This window comes from Lytechinus pictus, unplaced genomic scaffold (assembly GCF_037042905.1).
Source record: "Lytechinus pictus isolate F3 Inbred unplaced genomic scaffold, Lp3.0 scaffold_19, whole genome shotgun sequence".
Classification (NCBI taxonomy): Eukaryota; Metazoa; Echinodermata; class Echinoidea; order Temnopleuroida; family Toxopneustidae; genus Lytechinus; species Lytechinus pictus.
In genome coordinates, this window is record NW_026974140.1 from 17,863,675 (window position 1) to 17,890,513 (window position 26,839).

The 26,839-nt window shown below is 36.6% G+C and overlaps 1 protein-coding gene across 1 annotated transcript in view; it reads right to left on the bottom strand.

Moving 5' to 3' along the window:
• Nucleotides 1-23,020, bottom strand: part of LOC129260770 (protocadherin-11 X-linked-like) — a 28,973-nt gene extending 5,953 nt beyond the window's left edge. Inside the window, exons 1-3 of the mRNA XM_054898738.2 lie at nt 22,484-23,020; nt 9,152-9,562; nt 6,198-8,863 (exon numbers count right to left, since the gene is read on the bottom strand). Of these exons, the coding sequence (XP_054754713.2) occupies nt 6,198-8,863; nt 9,152-9,380 (2,895 nt within the window). The 5' untranslated portion in view covers nt 9,381-9,562; nt 22,484-23,020. The remainder of the gene's footprint in view (nt 1-6,197; nt 8,864-9,151; nt 9,563-22,483) is intronic.
• Nucleotides 23,021-26,839: the final 3,819 nt, after the last annotated feature.

The following is a 26,839-nucleotide window of genomic DNA, read 5'->3' on the forward strand; positions in this document are numbered from 1 at the left end:
AATGTAATATTATATTTAGATATGAAGACAAATCATTTTATTCAGAATTTATTTTTCACTGGTGTAATTATAATATCAATGACTTTGAAGATAATACTCGTCTTTTAAACATTCAACAAAAATACCGGGTATACAAAATATCACAGCTTTTTAATAAAACAGTCTTAGCAAAATTATTTCAGGAGGGTGTTGTTAAACTTGTCAGCTAACTTCTAAAATAAAGCTAAAACGTCAAGTATTTAGCTCAAACTCGTGTAGAATTCATAGTATAAATTTAAAAAAAAAAGACTTTAAGTAGTTACTTGTCTGGTTGTGTTTAATATTTTGATAGTATAAATTGTGGATGTAGAATTCAGCACTTATCTCGAAATGTGATTTTTTTTGTGCGTAAAGCCCAAAGGAAATAAACTTAACATAAAATGAAACAAAACCTTAATCATGATATTCCTAAATAGGAAGACGTTGATTGGAGGTAAGATGACTTGACAGATTGTAATTTCTTATAAAGTTCTTTACTATCTCTCGTTTCTAAATCTACATCTTCCCCGTAAGTTTATCGAGTATACCTAATGACTAATTCAGACTTTGGAACATGATCCGTAAAATTCTCCACAACTGAAACTCATTAAACCTATCCAAAATGAATTTGAAATTCAAACCTCTATTTCGTAAATATCTGTCACCTTTCATCTCGATCATAACATATGTACTACTGCAGCCACAATCATGACAATGCGTACAAAAAGGTACATGTCGACGACATTCTCCCTCTCTTTCAACTGAAATTGTTCAATACAATTTCACATTAGAAAGAGCAAACATAACTCTTATGGTCATGTTTTGAATTCATTTAAAGTCATTCGACGTGTTCAACAAGTTTCTGAACCTTTCATCATTTGCTAAGAAAATGATGTAAGTACGCTATAATCTCTGACGTTTTGAGGCCACCATACCGGAGGGTGATGTATCATGCTTTTAACCATTCAGAGTTGAAAAGGGCTACTCTGGCTACTTGAATTTGAAGTAAGAAGGATGAACATTAAAATCATACCGAAAGGCTTTGTGGTGTTGCGAAGCTCTCATGGGAAAAAGCTTTCATTTGCATTAATACTGAGATATTCGGATGAAAATAAATAGGCCTATACGGTAGACCGACCAAACATCCCAACTGAATATACGAGGTAAACTTGGTTCATCCGCCCCATAAGATACACATTTTACAAACCCAAGAACAAGAAAACTGTGCATATCAAAATGTCTGAATAATATATTTCTGAGGATTATTTTTTTATCATTTTTTAAAAATTTTCTTGTGACTGACAAGGGGGAGGGGCATGTTGATACCAAACAATCGATTCAAATTTGAATTTCATGTTATATGTTGCGATTTTGCCTATGTATTTTGCGCTATACAAAAATGTTTTTCATTAGTAGTAATATTATTATACGTTTTGACCGTGTTTATAGAAAGGGGAATTTCATATTGAAAATGATTTTTAATAAACCCCGAAGATCGTTAGCTCTGTAGTATGCATGCAAATTCCTGACACGATTTAATTCTGCAAACTTCTTCCGAAGACATATTGGCGAACATCGAATTACCAATTAAACAATTTTTTTATAATGGAAGGTAGCATTATACTGCTAAAATATTAATAATAAATAATTATTGAACCCAAGCATCGTTTTGACCATAGGCGATGAAGAGGAATCTATAGGTTACTGTCAAGCAAAATGGCTCGCATTTTTATTTCAATTGCCTCCCCACTCGTCGTTTGAGGATCGGTATAGTGTACAGTAAACATCAATCTTGAAATTCTTTCTGAGCAATTCAAACCATTTAAAGGTGCGGGACTATTCCGTATTAATTGCACGTTTGAGCTCGAGTGTTTATTCAAGAGCAATTCTTTCCATCAAACTTTCAATGTCCTCATCCTTTATCCCTCTCCTTTCTCGTTTTCTGTTTCTAAAGGTAAGAGGAGAATGTTTGTGATAAGGATTGTCTTTCCGTAAAGGACCCTAATGCCCAAGTCACATTTACGAAACCGATTAAAAAATCGATCGATAGTATGTCATCGAAAATAGTGCTATCGTTTTGATCGGTCTGGAATCGGTTTCGGTTGTCTGACTGTAACATTACTGACGAAACGCTCGGTGTGTTTAGTCCGTCGTGTTGGGGTTTTAAAGAAGTTCAATTGATGTCTAACAATAGTTAGACGACGTTTGTTTTGTTTGCATGTTAACTGTAGCGATTGTATGATAAATGAAGATACTAACAGAGAAAGGAGGTTCTAAAGTACCAAGAAGTCTCTTTCGCACGTTTTAAGGGATACTTTCCCTTAATATCTCCCGATTTAGTCCGATTGACAAAAGCAAATTTGAAATCTAAAAAAAATACGTAATTGGAGATAATTAAATCAGAAGACAGGTGCATGGATTTTACTTTCAGTTAACTGTTAGAAATTTCGAGGTAATGACATCATGGCGATCGAGTCTTTCAGTAAAAACCAAATAAAATGATGTGACGAGGCAAAGTGATTTTTCAGAGTGTTTCAAATTTAAATTGTTTTTCTTTGAAATATTCTACTACTTTTTTCAACTAATATGCTTCTTTATTTAACTGTACTTTCTTACAATGTGGACAAAATATCAATAAGTAAATTTAGGAATTTTGTGCAATAATTAATTTCGAAACCCCATAATCATATCCACACATTTCACCATCACCAGATTTTCCAACAGAATAATCAAAGTTGACTAAATAGATAAACGTTCATTCAAAAATTCCCACAGTGACAACGATGTACTGATGTTATTTCATAGTACGAGGGTATAATTCATTACACGTTACTGAGTATCATCCCAAAGCGGAATATATGATTTAATTACCACGGTTACAGCCTTACCTAACGAAGCAAAACTACACGCGACATAAAACGGATATTAATAAATAAATCATATTTACAACCTTTCATTACTATTCTAATGTCCGAAAAGTATTGTTTATTGGATTTTGAAGGTCCCTCTAATAAACGCAAACTGTGTGCCCCTAAGGCCTACTATCATAATTTATTTTCATTGGTGCTTTCTAAACGCATATAGGTGCGTTTTTGTCTAAATTAATACTAATAATAAAATCCTTAGTTTTTGATAAAGGTCCCATGGCTCTATTTCATCTAATTTCTGACAAGGTTAAATATATCCAGATTGAAGTGATGTCTAGATTTAGTCGCTAATCCCCAGGCACGCCACGATTATATTCAATGTTACACGATATAAACCTAAAGTGCATTGACTAATTTTCGAACATTACCCCATTGTCTATACGATGTCCTCTTGTTAGCGCGATATAAAAGTGATTTTTAAACTAATTTCTGATTTTAGGAAGGGTGTTAGCCGCTTATTTGATACCGTTGGCCCATAACATATCGTAAGTGAGATAGTTGCAAACTTAAGATAGCAGTGATCATGGTGATAGCGGTGGTACATCGATGGGGTCGTATGATTATGATTATTGGGACAAATGGAATGATGTATAGGGTCCTATATATATTTAAGAAAAAATCCGACTTTCAGCTATTGAAACGATATATTTTTGTTAAAGAAGAATAGATAGCTCAGTAGTGATCAGGATAATGAATTTACTGAGCATAGACAGAGGAGATTGTATCAAGACTATATGTCATTAATGTATTGAAACAGATAATGCTGCATTTAGCGTGATGCATAATTATTATCCTTGAAATGTCTCATGATTAAACATAGGGTTGAATATTTTTCAAGCTTTAGCAGAAAATGATATTCTTGTGGTCATTACTGTCATTATTATTATTCAATCGCAAAGTGAATTATCCGTCACAATTCTTTGCAGAAAAAACAAAATTCGCGGTAAATCAAATCGGTGGTAGCATTATTCTCTCAAGGCAGACCGTTGAAACCTGATTGGGGCGCGAAATAATTCACTGTGAAAATGCTTTAATATTGATCTCATAAAACAATAGCTGATAATAAACCACTGTCAGACCAACAGACGTTGTGGTTTTCAAAGAATTGATCCAAAGCCAACATCCCCAAAATTGAATAATTCAAGGAGTCAGTTATATGTCGAAGTATCATACCATATCTTGAGTGTAATGAATTGCGAATGGGGCAGAAAGCGAATTTCATCCCCTTTTATGAAATATTGAAAAATATCCGATCTGCTGTTTTCTTAAAGTATACATTCTGAATTGAAATCATGTTTGCAGCGAATAGTGATGTTCTTTGGAGTTTTATATTGGATTATATTATAATATGACTAATTGGCAAAATGATTTATACGTAGGCGATGATTGGACGCATTCAATATCTGCCAACAATTTGAATTCATACTGAATCCTCATCGTATATTACGATGTCACTCCCTCAAAATCGAATCCTACACCGAAATGTGACGCATGCAGAAAATGGCGCCCTTAGTTCCCCCATTGTTGTTTTTTGTTTCTACACACCCATAGAGTTATACGTCACATATTCGCGAGTTATATATTGATTAGAGTACCTCACTTTACCTCGCTAGAAGACCACCAACCCCTCACACGTATCCGGAATATATTAAAGGACATTCAATAAGGGAGACATTTTTGCTTAAAAAGTATACAATATTGGGAGAGTTAGGCCATTTTGATAGACGATGACTGCCGCGAAAATGAATTTAGGGGGTCGACTTGGTAACTTTATCGTACGGGGCAGCCCTGACATGATTATGAACAATTATTCAGGAAGGAATAATGAACAAAACGAAACTTATTGTATAATTATTCATTGATCAAGAAATTTAATCATTTCACAATCACATAATTTGCGGCTCTATGTAATAAGATTATCAGTTCATCTTCAATTCATCAAGGTTAGGAGAAATTCCCAAATATATTTCTTCCTCTTGAAAAAGAAAGTGCTCTTAATTGAAATACATTTCAGTTCACTTTAATTCTCCTCTTTATGAAACGGCCTTCAATTCATATCCGTACATCTGCTCTCGCGATTTAAAAACACTATTACAAATCGTGTGCCATATCGATATATGATTACGTAATATCTTCTCTCGTATTGATCAGAATCGATTTGTGCATCTAGCAGTACCCCATCATACAACTCTCTTATGCATGCACACAGCTCTATCTTAGCAGAATCACCGCTTAGCTATAGGAATTATTTGCATATATTGGTCCAACAAGGTCTTTTTGCTGAAATCAATATTTCCCCGGTCCCCTTCGTTAAGAGATGTTTGTTGTCCCATTCCCTTTATCCCTGCCAAGTTTTAACAGATTGTAAAAGGGAATTAAAGATGCCTTCTGACATGAAAGAAGACAAAGGAATCCTGTTTTGTTCATGTGTATTTCATCAGAAGAATCGGATTGGTAGAGGGGTCTTTTTTGTTCTGGGTTTAGCGTAGTTACCATATTTGACGCGTGTGTCGGGCACGCGACTTTTGAATTCTTTAAAAAAATCGAATTTTACATTCCACGACCAATAATGGCAGTAATATAGTTCTTCCGTAAAATTTCAACAAACAGCAGATTTTTGGTCTGTTTATATCTTGATCCTCGTTTGATGATTCAATTTTAAAGTTCATGAATATCATTTGAAAGGGGGACGTAAGTCGAACTATCGCATATATTACTGAAAGTGGCGGATTTAGTTTGTCGGATTGCCAATGGGGAATCTGGTATCATTTAGGAAATGTACACAGCAATCTCATTGGTTGTACTTGCCATGGGTTAATCAAATTACACAAAATATACTTAACTTTGTAATCCAGTTATGAAGTAAACGAAGTGAAGATTAAACTGAGTAGCCGTAAGGATTCCCTATCTATCTTTCTTACTACATGTATTAACCCCCTCTCTCTGAAGCAATGCAAACAGCGTTGTGAAAGGATATGAACATTTTATTGAGTTACTTTTGTTTTCATTATTATCTGGCCCTAAAAAGCTATCATTTCCTGTGCATGCACATCAACAACCTCTAAAATGAACAATATTGCTTTTGAAATTAAATGAAGAAAAATCTTTGTCTTTTTTCTATTACGAGACGCAAGACGCCAACATAACTTTGGATAGTGGTCATATCGACATGATCAACGTATCAAAAAATCCTAACAATTATAAAACTTAAAATAAATCATATTTTTCAATTTCATTTGGGTTGATATTTACCTCTACATCAGGGTCTGGCGTCCTTCTGGCTGACGTCATAGATGCGATGCTTTCTGAATGAAGATCAGAGTTGCTACCAAACGTGCTCATCTGCCTGTTACCCAGTCTCATGTCCACGTTCGCTGCTCCGGTGATCCCAGGTGGTAGTGTACCAAGGTTAGTAGTTGACCCAGGGTTAGATGAACCCATCGAATCACGATCCCTCTCCTGCTGTGCCCGCCATTTTCGAATATTCTTCGATTGAATGGTAGATGCATTCGACGCCGATGTCGATGTCAGCCCCGAGTCTGTATCGGACATCTTGCCCCCGATGTCGGCGGGCTTTGCTGCCTGCCGTGACGCGAAGAGCTCTTCTCCCGATGGTACAATGTACTTGCCTTGTTCACGGTTCTTTGTTCGACATCGGGCAGCGACGAGGAGAAAGACAATGACGAGGATGACGGCGCTCCCGGCCAGTGATATGATGACTATCATAGGCCAGTCGTTGAGAATACCGCGACTGCTTGCTCCATTGTTGACTGATAAGTAATAGTCAATTGTAAGGTTGAATAAGGATGTAAAGTTTGCAGGTGGAAGGGATCGCTTAAAGTCTTCATTTGCTATGACAACGCGAAGAACGGCTGTGGATGATGAAGAAGGACTGCCGCCATCAGTAGCACGTATTGTAATGTCATGGACACCTTCCCACATTGGCTCAAGATATTGGGCCGTCACAACCTGTCCATTGGCTTGGATACCAAACGCACCATTAGTGTTTCCATGACTAATTGCATACGAGACAACAGCATTCTCGTCTTTATCTTTATCTTCACTCTCAACCGTCATAATGTGGAGACCAGGTTCTGCAGAAACTGGAATGAATCGAATATCATCATTTGCCGAGGGTAAGATGAATTCTGGACTGTGATCGTTAACATCATTGACGGTTACGACTACCGTGGCAGTAGCTGTTTTTGGGGACAGTCCGTTGTCGACAGCACGTACTGTGAAATGATAAAGTTCTTGAATCTCCCGATCGAGTTCTGCTGTTGAAAAGATCCTTCCGTTGTCTTCATCAATCCTGAATACAGCATCAGTCAAGATACTGTACCTCAATCGACTATTGTCTCCTTCGTCAGCATCTGTAGCTATGGCACGACCAACCAAAGTACCACTAGGTTGATTTTCATCTATTCTTAGCTCGATCAACTCTCCACCAAACGTCGGAGCATTGTCATTCATATCAAGAACTCGGACTGTTAAAGGAACGTCTTTACACTTCTGGGGTTGTCCACGGTCACACGCCCTGATCATGAGCTCAATGTATTGACCATTCTCTCTATTAAGACTCACATTAGCGGTGAGGACACCATTTGTTGGATGGATCCCAAATGCACCATCTCTATCATCTACGAGGCTGTATACAACTTCGCCATTCTCAAACTCGTCTTCGTCTGTTGCCTGTAGTGTAGCAACACGGTGGCCAGGTTCGTTGTTTTCACTGATCGTCGCGTGATATTCAGCTGACGAGAATTCGGGAAAGTTATCGTTCTCGTCATCAATGTACACTTCAAACCGTTTCCGTGAGGATAGTACAGGGGACCCTCGATCTTCAGCGAGAATGGTGATATTGTAAAAGTCAATGTCTTCACGATCTAATTCAGCTGCCGTCTGGAGAAAATACTGTCCTTCTGTGATTTGTTCTAATCTAAAACGCTCAAAATCGTCTTCTATTGTTAATCTTGCTCGACCATTGTCTCCTGTATCTACATCAGTGACACGAATAAACGCGAGGTCTGTACCCTCTGGAGAGTTTTCTAGAATGTGCTTGAATCGTCCTCCAGAAATGACTCCATCAATAGCTGATATGGTCATGCGAGGCTTGTTGTCATTGACATCATTTAGATTAACAGTCACTGTCGTGAAATCAGGAAGTGGGTTTGGGACGTTGTTCGTTGCACGAACGGATACCTGATGAGAAGCTTCATCTTCAAAATCAAGATCACTCTTAACTAAGAGCCAGCCCGATTCTGAATCAATCTCAAACAGCTCTCGGATCTTTGCCGATACGCTGCCGCCAAAGTCATAGATAATTTGGCCGTTCGTACCGGTGTCCGGGTCGGAAGCACGGACCTGGATGATTTGTTGTCCCACACCAATGTCCTCATCGACAGATACCTCATATGAGGCCCTATCAAAAACAGGCGAATGGTCATCCGAATCGAGTACGGTGACGTTTAGAATGGTGCCCCCTGATTGAGGAGAATCACCACCATCATCGGCAATGAGAGTCATCTGATAGTTGTCTTTATTCTCCCGGTCAAGATTCTGTAGGACTTCCAGCTGGATGATAATCAGTCCTCCAGGGTACTCGTTCTGCACAAGTCCAAAGATATCAGCGTATTCACCAGAGAGGCGGTATCCCTGAATGCCATTATTTCCAGTGTCTTCATCGTTTGCCCCAGACAGTGGGAACCTCGTTCCGGGAGCGACGGATTCTGGGATATTAATATTGGTGACGGCATTGTCGAATTCCGGAGCGTGATCGTTGGTGTCGTTGATGGTAACTCTGATGGTGATCACCTCCCTGGTTCCCAATTCGATGGCACTGATTTCGATTTGACAGGGAGCTGATGAACCTGGACACAGTGCCTCACGATCCAGTTCAAGGACTGTTGTCAGTTCGCCTGTAAATAGATCAATAGTAAACATGATTCAGTTTAGATGATATCATAATTGATATTAACACGATAGATAAAAAGATAAGATTATTTATAAACAGTAATGGCATATTTTTGCAAACAAAATAAGAAATCTTATAAATTATGATTTTTTTTTCTTTGAGCGAGGTCTACATAAACATTATTACTAATACATTGAATTGATATCAGTTTGTAATTACGTAACTTTCGTCAATGAAAGTGACAGACATGGATAATGAAATGAGATTCAACTCAATGAATCATCTAACTTACCAGTTTGCGGGTCTAGCGAGACATACATCGTCTCGTTGGGCACGCCTAACAGAGAGAACTCGGTAGAATCATCAACAGTAATCGCGAGGTCGTCAGCTACGTTCCCAATGACGGTCCCGGGCACGACCTCCTCGTCAACATAGTAAAATAAGTCGCTCGCTGAGTCGACCGACATCATAAGAAAGGAAATTTGAATCAAAAGAGGCAGGAAAATCCTTAGTGGTGTCATGGTGATACGTCAAATTAGCAGACGACAGACTGATGAAGTAGAAAAACACTAAGCTATGCTTAGAACTGCGTACAAGGAGATGGCGGAAGACGTTGTATTTTGACTGGTTACTCCAGATAATCAATTCATTTTCTATTTGTTCCTTCTTGTCCAGTTATTGCTACGCTGACAGAACCTGACATCTGAAAGACACAAATAAAAAAATGTTACGTGTTAAGTATATATTATGAAAACATTCGCTCCAACTTAAGACCCGCTTAATTGCAATGATTTAAGTCATTTCATGGAAGTAGTTCAAAGTATTAAAAATCCACAACTAAGAGCATATTACAGTATGTACAGTGATTGCTAAAAGTGGCTGATCGGGGAAAATCATCTCAAAAATTCTAGAGTATATCCCACCTCATAATAAAAACGGACAAAATTCAACCTTTCTGCTTAAGCTCCAGTGCAATAAATGATGATTGTATTTTAAAACAGAAGGACAAAGAACATCAGAGTTGATAAATTCATCCGCTCTGAATCATTTGATCAATGTTTTCCCTCTCGTAAATCAACAACATTTTTCAGGAAGGGATATCTTGAAATGATGACCATTTACAAAAAAGGTGTTTAATTTTCGATCGGATCAAACGATTAATTCGTTTTTAATTCGTTTTATAAGAGATGAGTCATCGGGAAGGGGGTATTCCACCGATCATGACTGGGTCACTCCTACTACATGGTTCCTTGCTTCTTACACAACCATTTACTTAGTGACCATGGAATGCATGACCACCAATAAAGTAATCTGATTTGAACAAGATAAGGAACCACTTAACCATTTCAAACAAATAAACCCATATCTCGAGTACAAAGAATTCCATTTGTTTGCCTTCTTGTCTGTTGTTCTTTCGGCGAGATTTGGTCAATAAGATATGGAAGTAAATTATGACATTTGTCGTGTTTGATATTGACTGGAGACATTTTTACTGGTTGCTTAAAACAAGCAATGTATTTGCTTTGTTTGAGAGGTCATTTAAGGTTGCGTTGATATCATCAGGAGCATGGATGGAGAATGGTCGTTAAGAAACAAGATACATTTTAATCCAACCAAGGTACGTTATACTTTCACAGAATAACAATAACAATATAAGAATATTATATAGCTAAATCATTTTCATATCAATATGAAATATATAGATATGTATATTGGGGGAAACATAGTGGTATAGAGAGGGTGGGAAGGAGATGAGAGGGGGAATGAGAAACAGAGACACAGAGAAAGAAAGACATAAGATCAGAATAGAGACAAAAGCTTTACATATACGCAGAGCAGGGGCGTCGATCCATTTTTCAGATTGGGGGGGCAAAATCATAAAATAATGTTCCAAAGGCGCTCGATCACACAAAACGAACAAACTCACCCACACACACCCCTACACCCACACACACACACATAGGCCTATATTATATATATATGACTCATGAGAAAGAAACATATCTCAGGCTCACCAACAAATTAATTCGAGCGCGAAGCGAGAGCTGAAATTTTTTAGTATACTGACATGAAAACAGGAAAAATGTACCTGTTTAGGTTTGTTTGTAGTAACTCATGAGGAGGATAGATACATGTATCTCACTACAAAGAAATAATGCGAGTGCCGAGAGCGAGATGAAATTTCTTTATATTCTGACCTGAAAGCTTGATATTCTAAGCATTTTTGGTACCAATGATTAAGATGGGTATCAGAACAATGGATGCGAGCGCGAAGCACGAGCTGAAAATTTTGATATTTCGATCTGAAAAATTGAGTTTAATGGACGCTTTTAATAAAGAACGAGATATATATCCAACAAAAGATTATTGCAAATCGAAGCGGAGTTCTTTTGAGGTTTAGAACTGAAAACGGGACATTCTATTTACCTATTTAATCAATTCAAATTCAAAAGTCTATTGATATAAAATCCTGACATTTAAGGATCATCATAAAAAAAATTAATCATGAAAAGTATGAGTTTTTGCTACAGAAATGATGCGAGCGCGAAGCGCGAGCTGAAATTTTTTATATTCCAATCTGAAAAGCGGACATGTTGAGCACGATTTTAAATAAAGAACTGGTATAAAGAGTTGGTATCTCAATCTCGCTTGCTTATTTCAGTGTAACATTACAATCTTATTTTATTTTTTTAGTTGCACATGCGGAATTATTGGGGGGCAAAACGATATGTTTGCCCCCCTAATATTTTCATTGGTGGGGCGATTGCCCCCCTGCCCCCCCAGGATCGACGCCTCTGACGCAGAGAGATAGAGATGTGGACAGATTAAAGGGGAGTGGTATTGTGTTTTAAAGACGCAAGGGAGAGCAAGTGGATGGGGTAGGGTATTTATGTGACATTTTTACAAAGAAAATTCCTGGTATTCTATAAATTTTTCACCATTACATACAAGTACTTTTCCCTGTAGAGTATATGCAACGTAAACGTAAATACAAGGGCGAGAACCATAAATTGCCCGAAGTGAAATTCTTACACTGTTTACAGATCGGATATATTTGACTAATAATCTATTCAACTGAAATAGAGATATATACTAAGAACCTGGGAAAGTATAACGGGTGATTCACTCGGTGAAAATATTCAACCATGACCAGACAATAATGGGATCAAAATCAATCCGATTTTATGCAACAAATTCCTCTCGGCTTTGGACAAAAAATGAAGAAATTTTGTTGACTGTTTGTGAAGGCTTCTTCTCGCCTACAGGTATTTAACTATCATGACAATGGAGGATTAGAGAACAATATAATGTGTTAAGTAGGAGTTACAGACCACTTCTTAGCTGAATTGAAAAGATGAGGTAATTACCAAACAATGAAAACGGAAAGAGTGTTCGACCGCGTTCTGAGGGATAGGTTTATAATTAGGGCACCACGGTAATGTTCCAAATTCAAATCACGAACGGCCCTGGGGAAAGATCGACGCGTTCATGGGTGATGTTCAAAGACAACACTAACTATCACACTTTTCTCTCTAAATATGAAAGGCAAATTTGAATCAGTTTGATCTCTTCCACCAGAACGCTATGGCAAGCCATCTATTTCACAAGTATTACGTGTAGGACTCTCTTTGAAATTAATGTTAATGTAATAAGCCTGTATTTTTTATGATACATCATACAGTAAGCACGTGCGATCAACACGCCGAGAGCCAGACTGACGCCAATATTATTTTTTGCCAATCAACATTCTATTCCTCATCCCTCTAAAAGACCAGCCTCCCCCATTTTCCATCACAATCGTTATTATTCTCTCCATCACCATCTAATATAGTAGGATTCATCAAATATTTATACTCATGGTGGAGGGCATCTACAGTCAAAATTCATCAACAGCGGTTGATCTTATGCCGAAGAAGGCCAATTTAAGTAGAATATTCCATCATTGGCAGATGATAAGCCTATATGCGTTTTAGTTTTTACTGGAAAAGATGTTTTATAGCTCTTTTAACTGTATAAGCAATGATTGTGTCTCTTTACACGAAAATAAAGACAACGATTTGCCTTCGTTATTTCCTTTGTTGAAATGAATAGTGTGGTTTCAATGAATATCAAAATTACATGTTATCGTATCGATAACATTTTGATCATGATTTTGAGAGTGAAATAAATTAATAGAATAATATTCAGAACACACCGAGCTATTGCCACAAATACAAGATTTAACATCGAGTCTCATATGATTTTAACTTTATCATGACCTTAATAACTTAAGTTTCCCGTTTTCTTTTAAGAATTTAAAATAATGTCAGAGACAACTTCTCGATAATAATTGAAATTGATTTCCTATTATTCCAGGTCATTCGCCATTGTCATAACTCGCTGAAATGTCAAAACAGGAAGAACTTTAACAAAAATCCATGACCCCAAACCATGAAATATTTAAATTGCAGTTGACATACTAACAATATTCCTGCAATTACATAGTTGTATCATGAAGCTATGGTTGTATAATTCAATACACGGTCTTTGTACAATCTGTGGACAAAGTGAATTCAATATTGTATGGATTCTGAGCATGCCTGGGTGATATAACAACCCCGTCTCCCGGTTAATTTCAAATGTCATTGACTAGTGCTATGCCCTTTTCTCGGGACTGTCACAGATTTATCAGGTTTTATTACCAAGTGCAAAGACACATCTTCAGAAGGATACCAGCATGGTGTGTCGCCGTCAGCGCTCTTTCAAGGGGTAAAGAATTGGCCTAACAGGGAGTCAATAAGAGGAGGAATGGTGGGCGGTAGAGGCAATATCATGATTAAAGTGGCAGAGATAAACCCATAAAGGGTTACAAGGGGTATACTGCTTAGCCAATTTTGCCTATAGAGCTACTAGTGGTTCTGGATTACTTTATACGAAGTCAAAAACTATTCTTCCAGAATACAGCAGGGTTTTTCAACACATAATTCACGCTAAGTTAGGTGAAGATTAGATATTAATACTAAATTGTAATTGTAAAAATTTATATCTTTATTTATTGATTTATCTATCTATCTATCTATCTATTTATTTATCTATTCATGTTTTCTCTATAAAACAAAAGGGTATTCCCATTCAAGCCAGTTATTCAGTTAAACAAACCTAAGTAACTGAAGACTAGTATTGGGGTATATTGTCATGGGTCATTGTGATAACTGTGCGCCCTCCTCAAAACATCAAACACCTGCACCTTAACATATACCGTACCTCTATGTTAATGCAATATATCAATATGAAGGAATACCAATACTAGAGAAATGATCTTCATAAGATTTACAAACACACTCCCTGCTGCTCCTCAGCCACCGTTACACGGCCTGAGCCACAGTGATATGACCTGCTTCCATTTATTCAATATTAGTTTAAAGTGGTAACTCATTGATCGCAGATGGTGGTCAATTATCTTCATAATTCTCCTACATGTACATGTATAGATGTACCTTTGTTAAAAAATATGAACATGTATGAAACATTGTCGTAACTTTCTGAGCCAAAAGAATCTTTCAAAAAACCGTGCAAGATTGTGCATTCAATGTACTACCTTTTATATTACATGAATGAATTATTTATGAACAAAATGAAAATGAATGACCTATAGCCATTATAATGGTGAGGCATCACGAAATTTAGAAATAAGTTTAGATTTAGCTTTTAGAAGTGTAATTGAATTACATATTCACATAAGTAATCGTACTTCTGAACATGCTGAAAGGGTTGAATGCATGGTCACACCTCACACGGTTATATTATACATGCTAAAATATCAGTATCCATTTCTGCCCCCTTACAAAGCTTACAATCAAATTAATTTCAAAAAGATATATTTCAAATCTATTTGCATGAAAAAAGAATGGAATATAAAGGAAAAGTGAACAAACTAATAGTGGTTAAAAATAACGTTGTCAAAAGGGGAAACCAGCTTATCATTGATGTAAATAACATGCGATCTAATCAATTACTACTACATTCACACCAATGAAACTGACTCCAACCCGCTCATTGGAAATAACTGAATAGATTTAATCGGTCTGAAGGCGGTTGCATCAGTGTGGCTGTATAGCAATTAACCTGCATCCTTGGCTGGTAGTATGCATAAAGTGCAGACATATAAGAGCTGTACTATGGTAATTAAGGGGTGATGTTTATTACCCCTATATAGCTCAATCCAGGACTGGTACTTTTATTTGATTAATATTGAACGTACTTAATTAGTGCTCTTCTCTACTGACATCAATAGAAATAGGCAGACACGTAGTATTAAAACAGCAAAAGCAATGTCGTGCTAAGCATACACAAAGGAATTATATAGACAATGTAGAAGTCAAGTAATTAATATTCGTCATGACGTAAATCAAATGAAATTACTATTATTCCTTGGAATGGTTCATTGAGTTCAGGATTCATGATGGCATACTATTTTCTAGTATAGATTATCACAATGAATATTAGGGATGCTCGTGGATGATATTTTAATATCAGTAATTTCTTATTCGCTTGTTGATAGTCTCCTTTCACTATTTCTTATATCATGCTTATTTGCATATTATCAAATACTTTATTGAAGTGATCATCTCTGAATTCTAAATAGTACGCAGTGAGTGCAGGAATACTATACATTAAACACATAACATACATGAAAGAAGAGAAAGAGAACTCTCGATACTTCAGATACAATATTTGAGTGAAAGACGAAGCATTTCCAAGCCCCTACCCTGGATATTCTAAATCACGCCCTTATTGCATTCGTGATGGTAATATTAGTTATAAAGGAAGAAGAGACAAGGTCGAAGCACTATCTCCGTCCAACACCAAATGAAGCCGAACATGGTATTTTATTTAAACATTTTATTTACCAACTCATTCCATTCTTTCTTTGGTCTCCCGCAAACAGAAGACCGCTAAATTTAACTGGAGTTCCAGATGATTGGATGCTTGTGATAGGATGTCGCTATGCATTGATTAGCAATTCAAAACTCATCAATCGTAAACAGTGGCCAAACATGTGAAAATATTGTGTAAAGTGACAAGATGACCATTGTAAACCATTATAAATGAGAACGAGCAGGGCCCTCGTAGTGTCTTCTTCCCCCAAAGGAATAATCTACTACCTTTAGAAGGCATTGTAGACAAGTGAAACTTTTGAGGGTCTTCATTATCCCATGCATGTCAGGAGTTGTGGAAACCTGCGGTGTACATGCGAAAGCCCTTTTTTTTCTTTTGAAAAGTGTATACAACTGTATCCGCACTGATGTTCATAAAAGAGTTTAGCTGAGACATTTGGGAAAACACAAATTGTCTGACAGAACTGCACAGGTTTCACTATTTTTGGTCAGCGGAATTCAAATCTTTCTTGACCTAATTGTGTATAGTGCATTTCTGGCAAACGATTATTACAAAATTACAAAATTGCAATAGCCAGCGGCTCTCTTCTCTGGTTGTCCATAGGTAACAAAGATATAAAAACAATCTTTTTGGGTTTATAAGTGGGCATTTATCAAAATATCTCACAGTTAATCATGCTTATGATTGTAACCATTGCTTGAAGTATAACAAACCACAAATTTTCATTCATTCATCCCGCAGACGAGGGGCTAGCGCAGGCAGCCCACGTCGGCCAAGGGGTGTTTTGAATTGATTTTCATACGAGATACGTAACAAAATACGGGTTTAATGAAATAAGGTAAGCCGAATCCATTCAATAATACCATAGGGTTGTAGAGCACCCCGTATATTATTTATTACTACCAACCACTGTAGAGTAGAATGATATGCCTTTAACATGTTTAATATAGACTGTTAAGGTCAAAGTCTTCGACCAAAATGGCCAAACTGACCGACAGACCAACGGCAGCGACATGATAATGGAGAAAGCTCGGAAGTTACATCTTCAGTACATTTTGTTCTCGTGAACTTTGAATTTTGTAGTTCCATGAACAAAAATGCGGTTTAAAATCATTTCCCATTTTTACTTAGACTTCCAGGTTGAATTCATTTCCTTGAAACAAACTTTTAATAAAGCTCCCGCAACAAGACAGAGCAAAGACCATCTGTGTTTCTTTTTCTACTCTTAACTTTCTTATTTATATGCAATTACATATGATGTCATTACAGTACGCAACTTGTTATTTATTTGTATCTGGCGACCCGGGCCCCAACTCAAGCTCTGCTTTCCGGGTTTTCGCCTCCTTCAAAATTGTGTCGAAATATATACTGTATTCGTTACTATGTCAAATATTATTTTGTATCTGTTTGAAGGAAATAAATGTGATTTTCAATCAATCAATCAAAGAAAGGCAGTGTCATTTCCTTAGTAGCTCTGTATTTTGGGTTTTAAATCGAATAAATTAAGTAAATCTTTCATTAATAATGATTTTTTTATCTAACAAAATTAACTATCATGAAAGATATTTTTTATTGAAATAGAACTGTTGTTATTTTGTGTATGCAATCTAAGATATTGAATAAATGATAATTCATCAAACGTGCGTGATTATACTTATAACTAACCAAACTTGGCCTCCAACTTAAGTCAACAGCAATGCCTTCTCATTCTTCAATTTGAAATAGGAATAATACAAACACAAATGAAATTCAACTTTTTAATATAGTAAACATGGTCACAGTGGTATATAGACCTGTAAATAAAATATTGATAGACTTTAAATTAAATCAGAGTCTTGGATGAAGACAACCCGATTTTAAAGTTATGGAGTCGAAGCACCACCCCCCCAAAAAAAAAAATTCATAATTTTACCCCAATAAGCTTCTTTTTGTACCACCATTGCGTACTTTTTATCATCACATTTTATATAGTCTATTGGGAATCCTAAAATCATTTCGAAAAAATGTTATTCGTCAATTTATACCTTCTTAAGTTTCGGCGTCGAGTTTGACACATTTCGGAATGTCTTGGCAGACTGTTGTATTACGTTTCTACGCGATAGTCCCACCTAAATGAAATTAAGTTTTGTCAGTGGAGAACTTGACCGATTGATTGAATGATTGATCATGCATGCAGCTTGGTGACAATACTCCATACCATGTCACGGTTAATAGAATATAACTCTCAAGACAGCCGAAGAAAAAAAAGGCATAAGGGATGGAAACCCAAGCCAAGAAACTTAACTTGAAATTGGTATTGGGTTGCCGCGCTGACTTTGACTCTAGGTTCACTGAAGGTTAAGAAGTATGAACTTTTTATCCTTTCCTCTTTTGGGTGTAGGGGTAAATATCTTTGGGTTTGGCGTAATAAGATTAGTCCATTCCAACCAGTAAAAAGGGGGCGTCTATTCTACCTACTTGGTTCGTAGTTTGATTGGGAGTTTGCTCTCTAAAGTCATGATAGACGAAAAGGGGGATAATATTTCGTTGGAGATTATCGTGGACCAGATGTTGACGATGGAATTGATATGTAATTGAGAAGATCAAATCCTTAACAACACTCGTCTCGCCAATTATAACTGGTCTACTCAATTTTGGCGGGGGGGGGGGTCGCGTGCAATTTACCATAATGTTCCGTGGTATATTCATAAGAATATTTCTTACACAGTGTAAATTTAACTGTTGAGTTGATGAAAGCTGGCAAGCTGAATAGTCAAGTTTCATCCATTATTCGACTCAAATATTCGAAAGTAGATCTCCCTGTCGTAATATTTATAGGTGATTTTTTTTTCCGCGACCAACATTTAACGTCACCATCCGAAAAGCGCGAACGGGGTTCGAACCTCGAACCTCTGCATGCATGAATTCGAATCGTACATTAGACGCGCGTTGTTCTAGTACATCAAATATCATAGGGAAACCCGAAGTAATAGTCTCAATACTTTATCTTGATTATGAAAAAGATAGGTTTCATAATGATGTAGCGGCACAATTTATAACCACAAAGCTTCAATGTCATAGTCATTACTTCCTTGGCATGCAGTTAATGATGAAAGCAGACTATTTTAACAATATTTGGTGAAAATACAAGAGAAACCGCGGTTCAAATCCCATCCGGATTAATGTAAGCACTCTTAGGATTAGAAGATTATAAGAACATGTTTACTTTCTTAGCTTAATGAGCTGATCATTAATGATATACATAGGGATAATTGACTGAGAAAGTGTGTACTTTGTGGCACCTGTTCTTGAATATTAATCCCCGTTAAGTCAGGACATGGTATACACAGTATATAACGATTATAGGACGTGGTATATAAAGATATGGACAAAGATAGTACTGATGGAACTTCATTAACACTCCTGGTACGCCATGTAACTACAACAGCTCCTGCTAAGCTATATAATACCTAAATCCGTATTGACAAGTAAAGGTATCGATTTTGAGCCTGAAAGCATCTACATCGGCTTACAAACCACAAGGGATACTGCTAAAGACAGAAACAAAACGAACAAAAGCACATGAGGATACAGACCGATACAGACCAACCCGCCGTACGCGCACCATGTGTGTCCGCCCGCCGTAGGCTGCAGCACGGTATGGTTCGATTTACTAGAAAAACATGACACTCTGATACCTTTCAAATTTCATCTACATTTACACCTTTATATGACATTTTTATCAGAGCAAAGGTAGATGACTTGTCAGAGAGGAATTTGGAGAAATAGTGCTCCTTTTTCTGAATAGTGAATGGAGTTCAGGTTGTTTTAAAACAGACGTTACGCGAAAATTGACGGACGTCTAAATGAAATCTTTGACGAAGACAAGGCAAGATGTTTGTGACGTGCGGGGGACTAAGCTTTAAAAATAGGAGCAAATCCGCCCCTCTAACCAGACCCTATCCGGTCACTGAAAGTAACAACATGAACAGATTTCTACACCTCTTAAATCAAAACGTGGAAGAAAACAAAATGAAAATCCATCAAAACACATCCACCATTTCATGCACGATTTAAAATAGGAACGAGCGAGAGCCTCCCATTTTACGATACAGAATGATAATGACTGCCATATTATGAAGTCAATTTTAAAGATAAGTCCGTATAAACATCACAAATCATTCATGAAGATAGAGAGAGAGAGAGATAAGTACATATGATCCCCTCCAATTGGTAACAATAAAAAGGGCATCTTTCAATGGCAGTCGGTAAACATTATCTGACATATGAGAGTTATTACCTAGAATTTATTACCTTGAAATGGACACTGATTGGCACACGACATCGGGCTCTTTAAACTTGTCACATTATATTAAGATTCAGAGATATATCTTTTCTTTAAACTGGAGTAATAGTCGGAAAGCCATTAGTGGGGCCTTTTCAAAAAAGATTTCAACATCAATTTAAGATTTTATGGGAAATCGGATACGCTGCACTGGACCTGCTGGAATGGCGTCATTCCGTTGCAAGAAATGTTATTTGAAGATATCTTATCACGGCTCACATCATAACACACAGAATTCAGATATTATTCGATAAGCAATTGAATAATTTCTTCCTGAGACAATATTAGCCATGACAAAATATTTCAAAAATCAGATATTTTATAGGGTATTTTTAAGAGAGCTTGCACCAGCTATCCAATTATGAAGCTGCACTCCCGTTATATCACTTTGTTCAAAGTTGCTGAAAAATTCACCATCTTATATTTCATATGCCTAATTATGCAACAAATTAATCTAAATTTTAAATGATTGCTTTTAAAATCTAATTTTAGATTCTCGTGGTGTGACGAATAGTGTGTATCCTTGAAACAAGTATATCGTTTATTTGAAAAATTATTGATAAAACACTCCACCTGATGTCACCATCTCTGCTGATAAAGTAAATCATCAAATTTTCAAACTTGGGATGGTGTTTTACTAGCATGACTAGGGGTCTTAATTATATTTAGAGAAATTGAATTATGGCATGTTTCTCGATTCAAATGTCACCAAGAATATTCATGTATACATACTAACAGGAATATTCTTACTAATATCTAGAAACGGTATAAGAAATACGGTTTGAACTTATCTGATTTTATTGTGATAGCTTGAAGCTATCCATATCATAATCCTCTTTCGAGTTAACGCCTCGAGGTTAAGAATTTGTCAAATCTACCGCTGGAATCTCTTTGATTCCAAGGCACTCAGATTGATTCAGATTATTAATAATAACTGCATCTCTGTTGATTATGAGAGGAGGATACACTCGTGGGCAAACGTTGGTATTTTATGAAGCAATCTTCTGAAGGGAGCTCTTGACTGGTAGAAGGCAGAGGTGCAGGTGTTTGTACTCTTACCCGGCGGCGAGCTAGATGGAATCCAGAGTTCAGAGAATGGTATAGAAAATGATATCATGTTTAGCCTATCATTTTGCTTTTCATACCCTGAACCATTTTGCTCCACTCTGAAAATATGACATCTAACATGTCTAATGTCTTCCGTAAACCTTCCACTTCAGAGTTCTTTTGGGTGTACTTTTCTACATTTCTCTACCCTTCCCTTCCTTCTCTTCCCTTTCTATTTCCCTCTCTCTCGTTATTCCCTTTGTTCAAGTAGTGTTTCTGTATACATACCATAACATTATTTCTACCTACTTTCATTAACAGAAAGTCACAAACTCTATAATTTATCAAATAAGATTTGAGACCGAATTAACGCCAGGCAATCCTCTGTGTCGCTATTGAGAGCAATGCCTCATGTATACGGCGCCACTATCTTCGGTAGATAGATCGGCCAATCGAGTGCATAACTATTTACAAATCATATTTGACATCAGCAGTCGCATTTATATTAGTAACCATTATAGGCTCGTGTTCCTATACATACTGGTAATCAAAGTAAAGTTAGGATATACGGCATGTTTGATTTACCAAAGACTATCATCCGAATGTTAAACGTATGATCTCAGTTATCATATGTGGATACGTTTGCATTACCATTGTGTACATAATAGAATAAAAACATTATATTTCATATTCATTATCGTAACTTTAGTTAATAACCTTAATATACATGTATGATGTAATTCCATTGCGTATAATTGATGGCTTAGTAGTAAAAAAGAGACATGCCATTAACTTTGTTAGTTTATATTAATAGTCAGTTCATAACTTCGTCACATGGGTGACGAAACGTTACAACAAAGAATAACATCAATAAAAGAGGGCTAACATGGTTCAAATTTGTTCTCGTAAATTGAAACAAGCACTCGGCTCCTTAGAAATGTATAAAATATGAATTCAGATCCCTGCGTGGTTTCCAACTATTCGATACGGGACCCTGCTGTTCTTCTCTCCCGTCTTACTCGGCGAGCAAACCTGGGCATTCTACGGTCAGCGGGGAGCGGAGTGCAGCGACTTTTAAGAGAAACTATGTTTTTATAAGAGACACTTGGGAGGTTATTTTGTTCCTCTACAAACTGCTAATGACTGGGTAAATGGAAGGCTATTACCTGATAATGAAAAGAAACACTCACCAACAGAGAACGTCATGGGCTACCCCTACATACATTTCAAGTTTTCGACAGGTCAAACAATTTCATAAATGAGACTGTAATAAACTGTAGGACGTACATTGAGAGAGTGAGATGGTGTGAGGTTATAACAATAAACCATGGTAACATCAAACTACATTTTAAATATAAGGATACAAAAACTTACATCCAATGATGCTCGGAAATATAAATGCATCCATCCAACAATAAGACAGTTTGTGATGTGAAGATTCAGTACAAATCCATTGATTCAACCTAATCGTTATCTATTAATCCTTTCGATGTATCTCCATCTCGTCAGGGTATAAAGATGAGGTAAAATAAAGTGTACTATTATATTCCAAAAGTAGATGATGTTGATTATGAGTTGAGGAGCACACGCACTTCGTTTTTAGGATCTTCATCAAATGATGGTCCTTGGGATATTGATGCTTGGTTGGATGCAGTGCGCTACTCCCTCGCTCTCTACACACCCACCCTTCTCTTTCTCAATGAGTAGTGGACGAGTCCATTGTTCCAAATCAGGGGGTCGCGCGTGATTCATTCATCAAACCCAGGCGGATGGGATAAATAGCAAAAACTATTAAACGGTCTTAATCCGCAATTAACGACGATCTAAACAATTAACCCTGAACAAGTTCAATTCCACACCATCTATACATAGAAAATCACACCAACTTTGTCGGCTCTTCAAATCATCTGTATTTTTACAGCTATCTCGGAAATCCCTTTTGTTACAATTTTATGTCCCTCCTTGTTCCTCGAGGTCTTTTGTCACCTACGAGGTGTGAATGGTCCGGTTGAAGAGCCCCGGCCTTCGGCGACAGGGGTAAAAAGGTGCATCTTACAAAGTAAGATATTGATCCATTTCGGACACTCGGCCAATTTGGACCAAAACAAACATCACTGAAAGAACAAAGTTTAATAAGATGTTCTCTGGAAATCTTGATGGCTGTGACTAAACATGTTAATGTTCATGAAATCAGTTTAATGGATGGGATTAAACAGATTTACCCGGATAACCGTCTAAAAGAGTCAAGATCATGGCAAACAATGAGTCAACTTAAAGTTCAAGTTTTACGAAGGGCTGTTTCTAATAAACATTTGATTCATTAAATGATAATGGTGAATCGATATATTTTAGTTCTTATTACCCATGTTTTACTTCCAACATGGAAGAATAAACTTGCCAAGATAAATATTGCATGAATTATGAGAAGTCTTAATAAAGCATTTAAACATTTCGATTGTATATAGCTATAGTTTGCGACAAAGAAGTAAATTTCTTTTATTTGTCTACAAACAATTACTTTGGTGAAACTTGCCATTTTGAACAAAATGAAACCCCCAATTGTATTCCAATATAATGCTAATAATACATTTTATTTAAAGTGCCTTTCCATATACAAAGTGCCTCGAAAAAAGGAAAGAATCTAGAAAAACGTAAGAAGGGGGTCAAAAATTATAAACTAAAAAACTGCAAACATCATAAATAACAAAGCATTTACATCAATAAATACATTCCTTTTGAAAAAATCTTCGTTAAAGATTATTTAACATCATCTTTGATCGGGTTAAGCAGTTTAAAATAACAGGTGATGTCATGCTGAAGACGAAAAACAATCCTAACATGCTAAACAATATAGATCCTATATAACAAACAAAACAATCGATCAAGGTCGTATACGGTCGAATCTTTGTAAACTTCGGTTATTCTCCAATTGACAAATAACTTGACGGAGAAATTCAATATCTGAATAAAAAGCTTGGAATTGATTTTGAAACTTTCAATGATTCAGATTTTTGTTTACCCGAATGTTCTTTCGACTTGACTTTTTCAATCAATTTGACTTAGACGATCAATATGTCTCAATTATTTCAAAAGATTTTGAAACACTCAATGCCTCCAAACAAGTATAGTATTACATGTGCCCAACCAGACTCGAAATGTTAGTACATGTAGTTAAAACTACGGCACATATCCCGTTGTCTTATAGAAAGAGGAATATATCATAAATATGAACATGTACCATGTCACATTTTATTTATGAGGTATTAACTCGGTAAAACATTCTCAAAATGAGAATTTGTATTACATGTAACTTAAATACTTTTAGTCAACTTAAGATACACTCGTGCACTTAATCTTAATTGTGACTTAAGTGTGACTTAATTTATCTCAATAGATCTAGTAAATATTTCGAAGTAGATTCGGCGTCAATTCGAATTGAATTGCCTTCAATTGTATCTATCAAACAAACACAAGTAAATTACTTCAGGCGCCAAACGAATTGATATGAAACATTTTGGCATGTAACGAGTGTTTGGAAAGCTAAGGGACGACACTTAAGGAATACATTAAGTGTCCACGGACTTCCGCAAAGGAGCTCTCCTGCACAGATTGGCTCAAGTGTTTTGATGAGTAAAATTATTTTGAGGTTTTGAACGAAAATTTCACGTGTACGTATTGTCTTTCAAATTATGTTTGTTTGTAAACAGCTGGTTATGGTACAATCGGTTATTAAGTCAAGAGTTTCTTCTTAAGATCCCTTGTTTCTTGTAGAGTCAATGAGTCAATCTCTGATGGTATAAAGCAGTGTGAAAACATTGGTCTAATGCAACTCTTTACATGCGCACTTGAACAGACAATACTTCAAGATGGTTCCAATGAATACAAACACGTGGGACTAAGGGGAGTTTGCTCAGCTTAAGAACCTCATGTTTGCCCTGGAATACATTAGGCATTTTCTCTCTTCACGTAGGACAAAAAGAGGTAACCTCGTTTTGTCTTCTCGTTTGCTAAGGATACTTCGCTGTGTCTATATATGACACGACTTTGGCCTTGACTGACAAGCTGCTCCCTATTCATCTAAAAACCGTTTGCACTTGTCTTACTGACCATCTTTTGTCACCAAGTACAACACCTTTCAATTACAAGTAAATGCATTTTGTTGGGTCGATTTCACGAACAATTAGCTTGAAGAGATATTGAAGAGGTACAGTGATATAAGGGAGGGCAAAGTTATTAAAAAGAAAGGGTAGGGGCTAACTTCACAATTTCTTCGCAGGGTACGTGGTTGACTAGAGAGTTAGTTTTGTTTGACATGTCAACATGGTCAAAGATACTGGTATTAAACGACCTCTTTGGACATGTAGGAATATATTAATGAGCCGTTTATTAAGTTTTGATTAAGTTTTGTTTAGTTGTACGAATTGGAGGCGCCAAAGGAATTATAAGTCTCATGCTGCAAGTCTTAATGATTTCAAAGACAAATCTATGTAAATAGGTCTATATATACTTTAGTTATAAAACCAACAGAAACGAATTGTCATCAAGGCTTGAGCAGCTTTTAAAGTTGTGTAAAGCTGAAGTGCGATCATTACCCATGCATAGCGGTGAAAATGTTAAATCAATCATGAGTCTGAGTTTAGGAATCATGTAAAAATGTATACAGGTTCGGGTACCGAACGTAGACTATATTACTATTGATACATAATTATGTTATCAAACAAAGTGGAATGGACATGATGGAGTGCCGGGGAAATGGCGCCACTGGTTAAACTAAGGCTTAGTCCCGACCGACCTTGCATAAAGCAAATCGGCAAATGCTGGTTATGTTATGTATAGATAAGTATGATACTGTATCAAATGTATCTTGAGTACGTTTAATATAAAAAATATATATTTTGTTCAACAAAACCAACTTTAAGCATGCAAAATGTAGATTTCTAGACATTTTGATTGTATATTCGACTTGCACGTTTAATAACATATCTTGATCATCGTCTTCTCCTGTCAGGTGTTTAATTCACAGCTGACAATCAGACAACTGCATTGGTACATGCTTTCTTTCAATCTAATAAAGCTGTCCAGGTACATGTGACCGGTAATCCCTGCCAGTCATTGCTCCTTAGTCCCACCTTGTCATCATGACATACCGCAGTGAACGCGCGCGGTACGGATCGGCGTCAGTACTCGTCATGACGACACAAGAGAGCTAGCAAGGGGGATCAGTCAGATATAAACGAAGGATTTCAAGAGAGAGGATGGACTCCTGGAGGTCACTTTATAGATTTATATTAAGAAATGTCCGACATTTCTGTCTGGAATGAAAATATTGATGCCCCTTTCATATCCGAACTATTACACCCTTTTTCTCGGGTTGATCCTGCATGCTCCAGTGCATGCTCTATAACTGTGGTAAAAATAGAGATGAATGAAAGAAAATAAACATCATTCTTTTTCATATATTTGAAATTTCAAATGGGGTCCCCTTATAGACACTTTCAGTATCATTTGAAAGCTGGCAAACTACACACAGAGTAAAAACCCACAGCACAGGGTTTCAAAAAACGTAACGAGTTAGTCGAACAGCACTAAAGGAAATCGGAAATTCAGCAAAAGAGATCCGATTTAAGTAAATATCCAGTAAATTTGCAATCGAATATGTTTTATAACATGATTAAAAACACCTGCAAAAGACTGTAGCAACTGAAAGTAAAATGTTACTTTAATCTCAAG